The sequence below is a fragment of the Cariama cristata genome, unplaced genomic scaffold (genome assembly GCF_000690535.1).
Source record: "Cariama cristata isolate BGI_N322 unplaced genomic scaffold, ASM69053v1 scaffold7665, whole genome shotgun sequence".
Classification (NCBI taxonomy): Eukaryota; Metazoa; Chordata; class Aves; order Cariamiformes; family Cariamidae; genus Cariama; species Cariama cristata.
In genome coordinates, this window is record NW_009619144.1 from 1 (window position 1) to 14243 (window position 14243).

The following is a 14243-nucleotide window of genomic DNA, read 5'->3' on the forward strand; positions in this document are numbered from 1 at the left end:
ACATATTCCTGCCCCAGGCTGGCTTGCAGTGGGTGAGGGAGCTCTGAGCACCCGCTGGGGAGGATGACCGGCTTCCCTGCCCAGGAGCAGCTTTATCCCAGCCAGCAGCGGCATCCCGGCAGCAGGAACGAGGCCATGACACCCAGCAGCACCCAACCACCCCAGAACGCTGGCAGTGTGTCACCCCACGTCGCGTCTGCCTGTCGCATACCACAGTGAGGCGGTGGCAGAGAGCAACTCAGCTCCACCCCACGCTGTGTTTCTCCAGGCTAAGCACAAAAAGCTGCGTTTAGAGACCAGGAAACAAACAGGCTGGCAGAGCTCAAAGGTCCCCGCACCCCTCCGGCGCCTGCCTGCTCTCCTGGCAGGTCAGAGTCCAGTTCCATCCCTGCCTGCAAAGGCACGGTGCAAAGACAGGTCCGACAGCTGTCATCCCTGCAGCGTTATCTATCGAACAGGCGTGACTGTGCCTCAACACAGCGATCGGCACCGGCCTCGCCGGGAGCAAAGTGCCCTGAATCACAGTGTGAGAGAAAAGCAGACTTCTGCCTTGCTCCTAACTGCGGCCACCGCAGGCACGTCCTCCCTCCACGGCCACATCACCCTATAAAATTGGTTGCAGAGCTGCTGCAAAGGGTTGAGCCAGTTAATGCTCTGAGCCACCTCCATGATACCGCTGAGCATGCAAAAGGTATCAAGGGGCCAATTTCTGCTTCCCCTCCAGTTGTCTCTCATGACATCAGTCTCCATCGCTGTTTAACCCAACAGAAGGATGCAGGAGCCCCAGCCAGACCAGATAAATCATCAGGAAGGCCAGGAGCAGTTAGTTCATTCACTTTATTTTAGATCCTACATGAGGTAGGGACAGACAGATCCTGTCAAACTATTTATAGCTTGTCATACTCCAGGGTATTAGTGGAATAACAAGAACAGCTAGACTACACGTGCGTTATTAGTCACCTGAAGCTATTCTATAACAATCCAGCAAGCTGAAGTCAGGAGAGAGCAAGTGGTTACACACAGCTTCCATGGCATCAGTTCCTCCCCCAGCTCATCCCTACCCACCCTGTAAAGCTGCAGCTCTGGCACACAGAGATGCCTCCTCAGCAGAACAGGAGCACCAGCACCTTCCCCAGGACGGCACTGGCTTGAAAAATCAATCTCAGCTGATTTAAGACTGGGCAATGGGGTGGGGGCACGCAAGTCTCTGGTTCCTGGTGCCCAGGAGGGCTCCCTCGCCCTGGGCCATGTGCAGCAGGAGTCTGGGGCAGGGGCACTGGACTTCTGTCTTGTCAAACATGCTAGGAGACAGCTCCTACCCATAGCTTTAGAGATCAGAGGAGAAGGAACATGACCCAGCACTGAAATAACACCTACTTTGGGCCCCTGAGATTGGCCAGAGCTGAGCCAAGCTGACCTTTTCCACAATTCGCTGGGCTATCACAGCAGAAATTCAGTTTGTGATTGGCTTTAAAACACCACAGATGAGAGAGAGGACTGTGCAGAGGAAATCCAGGTGGGTTACCAGCTCCCCCTTCCCAGCTCACCTTTGCACAGCAAACTCAACAGCAGGATCTGTGGGTTACCTTAGCATCCTTGCTCAGCAGCCACATTTATCCAGACCCTCCGACCATGCACTAAATGATCTCAGCTGAGACCTCACTGCAGCAATGGGTTCTTCCTGCAACTGGAAGGGCTTTCACAGGTCTCTGCACCCCAATATTATACTACAGCAACGGCTGCTGCCATTCTTCAACATGTATGTGGCCATCACACAAAATGGAGAGTAAAACAATGGTATATATGGTAAAACAAGTTTTTTTTTTTTTCCAATATGCTTGTAGGGGTTAAATCCAGACCATCCTGGATGAGCTCCCAACTGCAGCCTTTCTGCTAGGGCCAGGGTCCTGTTACTACTAGTATTTTTCAAATAGAAATCCCCGTCACCAGCTAAATCCTTTCCCCAGAGCTCCAGCAAGCCCTTGGGCAGCACGTCTTTTCTCAGTGGCAGGAAATAAACCCAAGGGTGTGAGAGGTTGGGGCTAAAAGACCTTGCTGGGAGGAACAGTAGAGAAATGTGGGAAAAGCTAAAGTTGATAACTCCACAGTCACCAAGTGCTTTGCGTTAGGGAGGACCTATACCTGAAGCCAACAGGGCGAGACTGAAAGTTGGATCAGATTCCCCAGGGCTGTAAGACAAGTCTTGGGCATCTCCAAGGATGGATATGCCACCATACTTCTAGGGAAGGATCCCATCACTTCAGCCAGGCTCTGCTCTCAGCATCGCCCTGCATGGTGGCTTTCCCCTCATCATGAAGAGCTAGGACCATGAATATGGATGACGAGAAGGAAGAGAGCTGTCCAAGCATCTCATCCCTCAGTGAGAAACCTGAGCTGCTCTGGGTACCTCATAATTACCCTCTGTCAGCTGCAGTTGCTTCCACGAAGGCCAGGGGAACCAGTGGTCACCTGGTGGAGGTCTCAGCCTCAGGTGCCCGTTCCCCTGCAGCTGGTCAGCCCAAGCAGCCCCAGCTGGCTCTTAGCCTGCCCACTGCCACTGGTGACATCAGCTCACCCTCCACCAAAGACTAGGGCCATTTTATCCATCCCACCCTGAGCCACTCATCAACCAACTGTCCCCTGCCCAGCAATAAAGCACCAGGGAGGAGTCAGTTTTTCTTGCTAGTTCTAGTTCTGCTCAGTAAATAATGTGACCTCCTGCAGATGTCCCTTAGAGACATGTGGGCAAGGTTGGAAAAAGCAGTAGCAATTCCAACCCAATGTCAGTGGCCAGAAGGGATCTAGGATGGCTCATTTCGAATCCCAGCTCAATGCTGAAGACTCCTTCACCAACACTCCTGACCAAGGCCAACCCAGCAGACCAAAGTCCTTTCATCAGCTTGCTCACACCCATTTAAAACAGACACCCTAGGAAGTGACTCAGCCACCAGCACAGAAGGGTGTCACACTGGCTCTGCTCTCGTCCATGCTGGTTGTTGAAATCAGCCACAAAGCCACAGAACTCAATTCTGAGAAAACACTAGGATTTACAAAAAACCTCCTCCAGCAGATGGGAGTTCACACCCACCCAACTGAGCGTGGAGGGCTCTGCCACAGGCAAGGGCTGCCAGAAATGGCTTCCCCACTCATCCTACACTCCTTCCACTCACTGTGATGCAGGAGATGGAAGCACATGCTCTCTCTTGGTCCTACATCCCTTTTAGTATAAACCCCCTCAGCAGGTCTGGGAAAAACAGCAATTTCAAAGGAAATTGGTGAAGGGAAGGACTTCATTTACAACTGGAAGTGATTTCTGGATGACAGACTCCAACAGAGGAGAAGGCGGCATGAAGCGTTAAGACAGGATAAACAACTTAGAGCATTAGCCCCACTCCAGTGAAGCCCCAGTGACTCAGTGGCTTGTAGTAGTGGTGGTCCAACAGACCACACGGGCTGAAGATGGAGCTGGGGGTATAAAAGTGGACCGACGTCTGGTAGCTCACAGTGCTAGGCAATGACTAGGCCTGCCCAGGGCTGCGAAGATCAAGGAACATCTGCAATGGTCTTGAAGTTGTAAAGCTTTCATTGCCTGCTCCTCACTCACATAGTGTGTGGCCATCTGCTCAAGGAGCTCCAATCCTTGGTACCCACAGTCTCTCCCGTCCCCTGGGGCAACGGTTTTCCCTGTCCACCTGAAACCCCCACCTATCTCCCCACGGCAGAGGCGCACAGAGCCCGGCGCTGCCGTACCTACTACTGCTCTAATCTCTGCTGAGAGAAAAGCTTGGCCCTGCCTGCACATCTCCATGAGAACTAGAACAGATTAGTTGTAATACTGGCTTTTAGGGGAAAATCAAGGCTCAAAGTGCCTGGGAGAAGAGCTGGTAGGCCACCAGCATGCCGGATACAGAGCAGGAGGGAAGGAGCCAGTTCCCACCTCTGGTAGGGGAGCAGCTGCTGTGCAAGGGGTGCAGGGAACCACGGGTGGTCACAGAAACTGGGGTTTTGTGCCATGTAGAAGCATGGGAGTCCTTTCCTCCCACAGCAGGACTGCTGTGGTCTGTCGTGACACCTGGTGGCCAGAGACACCCCTGCAGCACCTGCCACCAGCCTGCCCCATTTCTTCTTAAATCTAGACAAATGATCTCATTTCCATTGACCTCAGGTGACAGCAGGAACAAGGCAAGGGAACATAGTTAGGACACTCGGGCTAGGACACACTGAGCATCTCTGAGCATCCCTGTGGTCTTAGCAGCGGCTCAGTTCTCTGTCCTGTGCTGTAACCTCCTGTGCAGCTTTGTGGCCCTACCCCACTTCTGTTTGGAGCAGACCGCAGCCTGGGAGGAGCGAGAGTTGTAGGGCTGCAACAGGGACATGTGGAGAAGAAACTCATAACAAAAGCCCACCAGACCTTTCTGATGTATAAGGTCTGGGCCAGGGTTTTGTTACTGCAATCATATTTACACTCCAAGCTAGCTCCCACCCTGCTGAAGACCCAAAACCTCCATGTCCAAAGAGGTGGTGGTTACCACTGCTGGGAGCCAGGCTTCACGCCTATATGTTTATTATATATACATATCCTGGGGGGACAAGGGAGGTCTTCCCACTGCATGGTTTTGTCGAACAATTGTTCATGCTGCTCGGTCAGGCTGCAGCATCACTCTTCCCATGGACTCATATCTGTGTCAATGGCCACGCAGTTATAGGCAGCATAGCGCAACTTCTCTTCACATACCTTGGCTCTAGGGATGGCAGGAGGAGAAGGAGAAAAAAACAACAGACAAGAAGGAGTTGCCATTGCTGCATTTGCCAGCTGAGAGGACAATATGCTCTCTGAGATGGAGGCTATGCTTCACAAGCGGCACACAGAGAGAATCACAGCAGCTATATGGTACAGGTAGGGGGACATAAGTGTGGCAAAGTGATGGGGGCCTATGGGGCAGCACCAAGGTTAAGAAGAGAGCCCAGACACACAGTCCCCCACATGCAGGGAAGCACCAAAACTTACGTGGCATAGTTGGGCAAGAAGAGAGTGCTGGAGCAGGTGGATGACTCCGGCAAAGCATCTGTCGTCTCAGAGCTTGGGGAGAAGGTGACAAACTGGTCAGAACCAGCAGGCCAGTGAGGCAGAGACCACACCACACATCCCTTTGGTGTGGGATCTGCCAGCCTTGCAGTCTACAGAAAAATGGACTCACCCCATCTTGTCTGGATAGATGTAGATACGTGCTGGAAGGCGGCTTCTGCCAGTGACAAATCTGAGGAAGCGGCTGCGATCCTCTGTGAAGGAAAAGCAGAGACATCAGCAGACCCTAGAGAGATGCGAGATGCAGTACAGCCACTTTCAGGTACCCCCAGGCTCAGCAAGCCATTCTTTCAGCTCAGCAGCTTGCTCTCCTTGGCTCTCATCTGTTCCCCAGGCAGCAATGAGGGAGGTTTCACCCCCCCAGTTCCCAGCCACCATGCAGGGGCTGTCATGGCACAAGATATGCAGGGACAGAGCAAATCACTCACCATTGGTGAAGTTGCTGAGTGCTTCCCAGAAGTACTGAACACGGGTGTCCAATGGCTCAAAGTCCTCAAACCGGGCTGGCAGAAAGGATACAGAAAAGGAGTTTATTAGAGATCCAAGCTCCTCCTAGATAAATTAGAACAGGGCCTCCCCTGTTCTCCCAGAGGTCCTCTGCCAGTGCAGAAAGAAATCTCTGGGTGCCTGCAGGGTGTGAGCACGTAGACCTAAGGTGCGAGGGACACATGCAGTCAGGCCCCTCCCAGAAAGCATATCCAGATCCACATCTCAGCTCCACAGAAGCTCAGATACTGGCAGCCTAGGGATGCCCTAGCCTCTACTCTGAGGTCCAGCATGGAGACAAGGGACACCCCTGCCCCCATCAGCACCCACTTAGAGGCAAGAAGTATATAGGCCCACATTCTCACTATAATAAAGGCTAATATCGGCCTCCCACACCTCTCCTTGTTCCACCATGGAGAGAAGACAGTCTTGTTTTCAGGGGAAGAGTTTTCAGCAGAGCCCTTCACTTACTGAGCTTCTTCAGGGCATCAACTGTGACTTCAGGGTCTCCACAGACTTTTTTTTCTAGCTCCTGCCAGGTGAGGAGATCAAGAACAGCCTGGGGCACCACCTTCAGCAGCCCAGCCTGCATGGCCATGATCTGAAAAGGAGACAGGGCAGGTAAGCAGCATGTCTTGCCCATTTCCCTGGCTCATGGTTGAGCTTAGGGACTTGGCTGGATGCAAGCCACGTGACTGCTCAGCAAATGCTCCAAGGAACCTGAAGAGGGGAACAGGATCCCACAGAGATGCATCCCAGTTCGTTCAGGAAGCCCATATCAGAGCTGGGAATAAAATCCCGTGTCTCCCACGCTGCTACAAGCCATTTTGCTTCTCAAGAACTTCATGGGCTCCAAGACCTCACCAAAAAAGGACTGCCTACTATGCACTAATGAGGACAGGGACACTAACCATGACGCATTTTATCAGAAACAGACTGGGGGTGGTATGTCTCTGGGAACTCAATGACCACTGATGCTATGGGACAGCATTACCTGCTCCTTGCTCTCCTCCAGCCGAGCTCTCTGCACCAGGCGAATGAATTCCTTGCGGTCCTCGTAGCGCACCACGGTGCTGCTGCCATTGGGGATCAGCTCCACCATGCGTTGGTCACTCAGCACCGTTGTGTAGGTCAGCTCATTCCCAAATTTGAACTCAAAGGTGTCTTTGTCCATGACTTCCATCACCTCCAGCAGCTTCACCTGTCCAGGTCCCAGATGAGTGCTTATTAGAGAGATGCCCAGTGGGCAGTGGTGTGTCTGAGCCCCTATCTCCTCCTTTCTCAGACAAGGACTGGAGTGACTGCAACAGCAGCACAGCATGGGATACGCTGCCATAAAGCTGTTTAGCAGACCCTGGGGCATCGCACGCTTGAAGCGGTAGCATGGCTACATCTCTGTATTAGCTCTAGGATGTATTAAATGCTGAGTGCCCCTTTTGGGCATGTTTCTTTGAGACATCACAGGAAGAAGCAGGTACAACATGAGGACAGGGACACAACCAACCACCTTCCTGAGTGCCACAAGGAACAGGATAGGCACAGCCTACCAGTCCCTCTTACCAGCACAGAGTCCACAGCAGGGAAGTCTTTGCTCCAGCTGACCTCCTCCCCTGTTAATTGTTTCCATACGAAGCCAGGAAGAGCCAAGACCTGAAGGAGAACAGGGATTTTGCTGAGTCCATGTGAAAGGAGACATCCCCAAAGATGGAGACGGGGCTCAACAGCGCAGACACAAAGGAGCTTCCCTACTCCCTCTGTCCTCATGCAGAGCTCATCATAGCTGAGCAGAGACCAGAGACCCTCTCCCAAGCTCCCAGCGGCATCTCCTAAAACTCAGGCTGTGAGCTCTCCTAACCCCTCGGTCCCAAATCCTGCCAAACACCTCCTGTCCCAGTGTGTGATCACAGAGCCCTCCCATGCTCCTGTTGGACAGGCTGAAGAAGGGAGCTAACAAGTCCCTTTGCAGCAAACCTCCATGCAGGGATGGGGCCGAAAGCTTACCAGAAACTCCTTGCCCCTCAGAGCTGCTCCCATGATCTGCCCGATCCACTCGTACTTTGGGAAGTCTTTACAGGAGGGGTTGGGGACGTACATGTCCCTGGCTTCTCCAGTGCTGTTACCCTACAGGAGTGAGAGGGAAAACTCCAAGTCATGATTTCAGCACAGCACGAAGCACCACAAACTCTGCTCCTGCAGTGCCTCTGGGCACTTCTCACAACAGAAGTGGGCGAAACCCTCCCATCCTCCTTGGCCATATTCCTAGTGACAGACAAGTATCCATGCACTCATCAGCATATCCTAAAATGAGATGCCACAAAGCAATCCACCCAACCCTTCATGAGGAAAAGCTTCAGACCAGTGAAAGTAGGCATGCCCCTGGCATGCAGGGGGACAGGGACAGGACTGCATTGCCAGGCACAGGAAGATCTGCCTGAAATACCCCGACCCACAGCACCTGGTTGGATGTGCGCACAAAGAAGGGCAGAGGCACAGGGGTGTCTGCCGAGCTGGGACACAGCTCCTCCGACATGTCTGCCAGGCTGTCCCGAAAACCACCACCTGCAACCCCAAAAGAAGGGCATTTTTAGTGATGTAAACTCCTCATGTGCTGGCCCTCAGAGTTATGGAGCAAAGATGAGGAATTCTGGTCCAACCTGGCCCAGGGCTGAGCAAGACAAGAGAAATAACATCCCTGCCTGGCCTGTGGAGGACAGCCAGAGGGAGCATTGGCACTGTCAAAGCTGTTGTTAGTGACTGATGGAGGTCTGGTCCCCATCCCAGCAAGCAGCACTCCTTTCCCGGGACATGGCCAGGGGTGGCCAGACAAGGCAACCTGCCTTCTCTCTCTCCTCCATGGGCAGTCCCACTGGGAGCAAACGAGAGCCCCTGCAACAATAGAGTAACCCCATCAACCCCCGACTCAGCTCCAGAGGAGGCCTTGCCTCACACAGCCCTTACCTTGGTCGATGATGCCCTCTGCGATGAACTTGCACTCCCACCACTGGTCATAACGCAACGGCCACCTGCAGAGAACCAGGCATCGCCTGAGGTGCTGCTCAAAGCCAAGGAGATGTTGGGGAGGCCGCAGGCACAGCAGGGACACCAGGGGACTAGGGTGGACCAGCCTTGGCTTAGGACAGAACAAGATTTCAAGCTCCAGAGACAACTGCATCCTTGGCAGGGAGGTGATACCTTGGGGAACAAGCCCTGATCCCAAGGCTGAGCTCACTCCTGCCCTAGCAAACCCTCTCCAGAGCAGAGGACACACACAGGCTTCCCAAACACCCTGCTGTGACAGAGGACACAGCCCCCAGGACTGCATGATCCCCTCCCTCTCACAGACATCACTTACCTATAATCTAGAGGCTTTTCAAACTTGTCTGAGGGTTTCAGGCCTTCATAAACCTGCAACAAGCAGAGAAGACCAAGGCTGCTATCCGCTCTCCAGGGGAACCGGTGCCAGATGAAGGCAGGAAATTAGAAGAAATCTGGTTTGCCCCAAACCTTTAAATACTGACTGAAACTGATCGCTAAATGGTCTAGGAGCCCTTCGTTTTTGGAAAGGGAACATATATTACAGTGTTAACCACTGTATGGAGCCTTCTGGCCTCAGAGGTACACTGAACACATATTAAACCTCACAGCAGTCTGGGCTGTTTGTGCACAGATAAAACAACAGATCTTTTGGAAGTGGCGGGAGAATGACAATAGGAAGATCAGCATTGCTGTAAAACCATGATAAAGACTGTATGCAGCTGTCTTATTGTTTTCATACAATAGTTCTTTGTTTTTCTCCCTTTTACTGCAGTGAGATTGCTATGCCCCGCATTAGCAACATGCCACAGAGAGCATCCAGGACAGAGTGGAGACTTCAACTCAGAGATCCCAAACCCCTCCTAGATGTTATTCCTGGATATGGGATCATCAGCACATGTAATTGTAGAGCCTATGAGTCATGTGAAGAGGCTTTGAGCACTCCAGGTATCTCCAGCTCCAAGCTGTCCCTTCCACCCACCTCTATGTGGCTCATTCTGGGTTTGGGATGCCCCACTCTCCCCAGAGCAGCAGGGACCCTTCCAGGATGGACAGTACCTGGGTGAAGACAGCGTTCTTGCAGCTGGGGTCCAGGGCAGGGTTGTCTCGGTGCTCCATAGCCAGGCGTCGGTTAATATAGAGCCGTGGCATGAAATTGGGCTTGCTGGTCTCCGAGTCCTTCAGACACTGGGTAATGAGAGCTGTGCGCCTCTTGGATAGCAGCAAGAACTGCTTGATATGCTGCCAACAGGTATGTCCAAAACATCAATAGTGCCCAGTGTCCAAAACATGTCACCTGCTTCCCACTGAAGCCACTGCACCACCAGGTCTCTCCCCTTCCCAGGGCCACTGCCTTCCACACACAAACACATTCTCCTTGACAATATTTGGTCCACCTCTGCCTCTGAAAGATTTTGCTTTCTGGCTTAACAGAGATACCAAGCCCAGTCCTCTCTCCATCAGTCGTCATCTGACGCTCACACTCTGGTGTTGCTTGGACTCTCCTTCACCCTCACTCTCACCAGAACACCAGTCTTACCATCCCTCCTATTTGTAATCAAAACAAGCTCCTCTAAACAAACAAGAACCCTCGAATGCTTTGGGTCCTGTGCTGAGCTGGCACAGGAATTACAGTGCTTTCTGACACCAGGCCTGGAAACACAAAGAATGGGGCTACCCCCACAATGTCCAGCGTATGTATTCTGGGAGAGGATGTAAAGAAAACAGACAACTGAAGGGATAAACTCAATCTTATGAGAAAGATAGAAATCAAAAGCTTATTAAAGCCAGAAAGAGGTTACTGGTAAAAGCCTTGCTGTTTGGACACAGCCAGCTCAAAGCTGCTGGCAGCAAATGCAGGAACAGAGTGTCCTGGGCTGAGATCTCGGAGGGGATGCATGTCCAGCTCACATGCCCAGTGCTGCTACGGTCCAAGTCCTTCTGAGGGTGAAGTGCTCTGGTTTGATTCTACTTGTTACTCCATAGCTACACGTTTCCACGCCAGTGTTTTAGCAGTGAACTAGCCTCTAAACAATATCACCTTTCACAGCTTTAATGAACTGAGCTCAGCCAGGTATTTCCCTTGAGTTGCTTTAAAGGCAACAAGCACTGACTGCCTCCCTTGCCACAGCCCAAGCGCAATCACCCTGCCAGACTGAGGCCCCGCAAGACAGAGGGAATTGCTCACCTTGAGTTTGCTGAACGTGCCAACAGTGTGGTCCCAGGCTGGCACCAAGTGATGCAGGACACTGTCCAGCAGCTTGATGAACCTAAATCCCAAAGAAGATGCTACTGCAACACAGGAGGGACAGGGATCTGCACAAACCTATTCCAGACCAGATACCCTCAGACACAAGTAACAATTGATCCAAACCCAACCCAGTGTAGTCTTTTACATCACAGAGCCTTTGGTACTAAATTCCCACTCCCTGGGCACTGCAGGGACCTTGCACCCCTTGCACGGCGCTCTGCATGCACCTGCCCCACACACCGCACAGATATGCTGCGCTTGCAACACACAAGACACTGTGAACTTGAGCTGCAAAATTCCTCTGAAAGTGTAGGGGGGTTATGCCAGAGAGCCCACTTCGTTCTCAAATGACTCCACTATTTTCTCCAGGGTTCGGGATGCCTGTCCCAAGGGGAGTCACACAGCTTTACAGCTTCCAGCCATACTCATGCTGGAGATGGCACCAATCCCTGCAGGCAACGCCACTCCATTTGTCTTCCCCAGCTCCATACAGTACCTTTGAATGAGGACGGCCCGTCGATACAGTAGATCAGGGTCTGTCCCTTCTAGGCGAGGGTAACGCACTAAATTGGGCAGCTGGAACATGTCAGCACTGAGCCCCAAGTCCCTCTGTCGGGAGGATTTGATTTTGATGCCTCGGAGGCGAACATCAATCCCATCATCTGCCAAGGAAGACCATGGATGATACGCTAAGACCATGAGAAAGCAAGCCTTCCAGCATGGGAGGTCTATAAGTAAAAGCACTAGGAATGTGACTGGCTCCACCAGCTCTGGGGCTGGGCCCTGAGAGCCAGAAATACCTCTGTGAAGAAGAAGCAGGGCATTTACAGAAGAAAAAAAAAGTATTAAAAAAAATTGAAAGCAGAAAGAGATAGGATTGAAAGCTGAGAGCCTGCAAACCTCCAAGTCCCCCTGGAGTTTCTCATGGTTCTTCTGCATCTTGTCTGAAACAGCCAGCAGGCTCAAGAAGTACAAGCCGCAGGAACAACTCTTAACATACAGTATCTTACAGGTGCATTATGGATGTGGTTGTTAACACCCAGCCCTACCTCTGCACTCCACAATCCGGATCTCGATGACAGGCAGGTGTGTTGTCATGTCCTCAAGGACGCACACATCCCCAATGTAGCTCCTGCAAACACAGCACAGACGAGGGCTGCAGAGCTGTTCTCTTGTCCATCCTGCCAAAATCCATTCAGCCACTTGTAAGGGAAGAGGGTTTGCATCTTTTGAACTGGGAGCTTGCGGCAGGAACCCAGACCCATTTGCCTACAACAGGGCCTATGCTGAACGCCTGAACCTCCTGGTTCTCAGGTCCAGGTGACGTGATCCCAATGGGTCCCATAATCGGATCAGGAGAGCCCGTCCGCTATTGTACGCAGAGTGAACCTGCAGCTCAGAGATGGAAAATGCCTGTCCCAAGGCCCTGGGCCTCTTAAGCCAGGCTGGTGCTGGCATGACTGCTTAGGGTCGGGGTGTCCAGCACCTCCAGCCCCTGCAAGGGCCACGCTACCATCTACCTCCATTCACTCACTCATCAATGCCGACATCGTTCAGTTTCTTCAGATTGTCCCCCTCACCCCCATACACGGCAACTCGCTTGGGCATGAAGTTCTCATCAGTGGTATCCACTGTTAGCAAGAGCTTCCTGCAAAGAGAAGCATGAAGTGAGGAGAAGGTAACTGCATCTAAACACCCATTGCTGCTCCCCCTCATTGCCTGGTCACACTGGTTACCAAGCACACGCAGCTGCTGCTGGGATCCCGGGGTACTTGTGACAACGCTAAGACCCCTTCAAGCCCAGACCCAGAGCAAGGGCTGAGGGGCAGAGAGCACAGGGCAAATTTGGGCCATGACGGACTCATGCAGAGAGGCGGGGCTGCAGGGGGCGCCCGCGCCGGCCCCCCCCCCCCCAGCCATGAGCCAGCACGCAGGGGAGAGGTGCCTCACTTGACAATGGTGCCTTTCTTCATGTTGAGCCGCACCCAGTGCTGGCCCTGGGACCCATCACTCTCCCAGTACGTGTCGGCGTGGCTGTCAGTCAAGCATGACACATTGAAGTCCTCCTGGAAGAGGGCAGTGAATGAAAGGAAGATCAGATGGTAGGATTAGCTTCTTCTTAGTAGTTACTCTTGTCATGAATCTTACAGCCAGAGGCTGTCAAATTGGCGAGTTCCCTTTGCTGGGCTGTGGGTAGACACAGGGAGTACAGAGTGCACAGGACTCTGGGGCTGACCCTCCAAGGTGCTCTAGGGTCACACACAGAGCACAGAACATCAAACTCTCCCCAAAATCAGCTTAGCAGTTAATATTAGCACTTGCTTCTCAAACCACAGCCCCTCCAGGGGCCACATCACACAATATGCTGCATGACATTCCCCAGGCTTCTCTCCCACATCCTCAAACACAGCCCAGTCCAGCCCAGGACACCAAGCACCATCCAATGCTTCCTAGTCCCAAGGCACAGGGGGGCTGATGCAGCCTTATGCCTTTAACCCACCGTGTAAGATGAGACATCGATGCTGTCCACGTACTGCTTGACGCTGCCCAAGTTCTCATCCTCCTTCCCAATGTGGTCATACAGGAAATGCACCAGGTCTTCGTCACATTCATAAGTCCATGTTGGGGGCACAAACCTACCAGGGAAAAGGGATTACTTGGTCTGGAGAACCAGGGGCCACCAGGCTAACAGGTCAGGAAAGGCAGCTCCATGCCCTGCTTGCCTTGGTCTTGCTCTGTTTTCTGCTTCGTGCAGGCTTATCTAGGGCAAGCCTGTGCTGAGCAGAGCTGTTCCCCGCTGCCTGTCTTCCCCCCTCTCCCCCCCCGTCTGCAGGAGACGACTGTCTGAGCAGCCAGGGAGAGACAGCGGCTTGCACCCAACCACAGCAGAAGCTGGGAAACAGCTCATACCGAAGCTTCTCTACTGCCGCTTCATCCTGCTCCATGGGCTTGGGCTTCGCTCCGAGGCGCAGGGAATATGTCAGATCCACCACCTGCTCCCATCTGAAACAACCCAGAGAAGGGGGGAGTGAGAAAATCCCAAGGGAAAGAAGGAGCTGGCGGTCAAGGGGCAGCTGGAAGGGGAAGATTTGGGTTTAAAGCCCCACCGCACTGCATCACCTCCAGTCTCATCCTCTTCCTTTCCAACCATCTCTACCTCCTCCAGCCCACGCCCCCCATGGCAGGTGACAAGCACAGTGACCGAGCCAAACCCAGTGAACTCCACATCTGGCGTCCCTATTGCCTCACTTCCACAGAAGAACTGGCCAAGCGGGCCGGGACTCCTGAGTCCGGGGCGGGAACGGCCGAGGGGCAGCACACCGAAACCCCACGCAGCTGGGCCCGGGTGAATGCGGGGTGAGACCCTCCCTGCCGTGCAAGGGGGAG

General features: G+C 53.0%; 1 protein-coding gene across 1 annotated transcript; it reads right to left on the reverse strand.

The window, feature by feature from the left end:
• Positions 1-4547: 4547 nt before the first annotated feature.
• Positions 4548-14007, reverse strand: HECTD3 (HECT domain containing E3 ubiquitin protein ligase 3). Its single transcript, XM_009701121.1, has 20 exons — positions 13964-14007; positions 13767-13859; positions 13357-13492; positions 12807-12922; positions 12391-12504; positions 11906-11988; positions 11353-11518; positions 10794-10875; positions 9665-9847; positions 8925-8977; positions 8531-8595; positions 8028-8131; positions 7574-7693; positions 7133-7222; positions 6567-6773; positions 6044-6173; positions 5515-5589; positions 5199-5280; positions 5009-5080; positions 4548-4742 (listed from the first exon to the last, which is right to left on the reverse strand). Exons 1-20 carry the CDS (start codon positions 14005-14007, stop codon positions 4658-4660), a joined length of 2100 nt encoding a protein of 699 aa, XP_009699423.1. The 3' UTR covers positions 4548-4657.
• Positions 14008-14243: the final 236 nt, after the last annotated feature.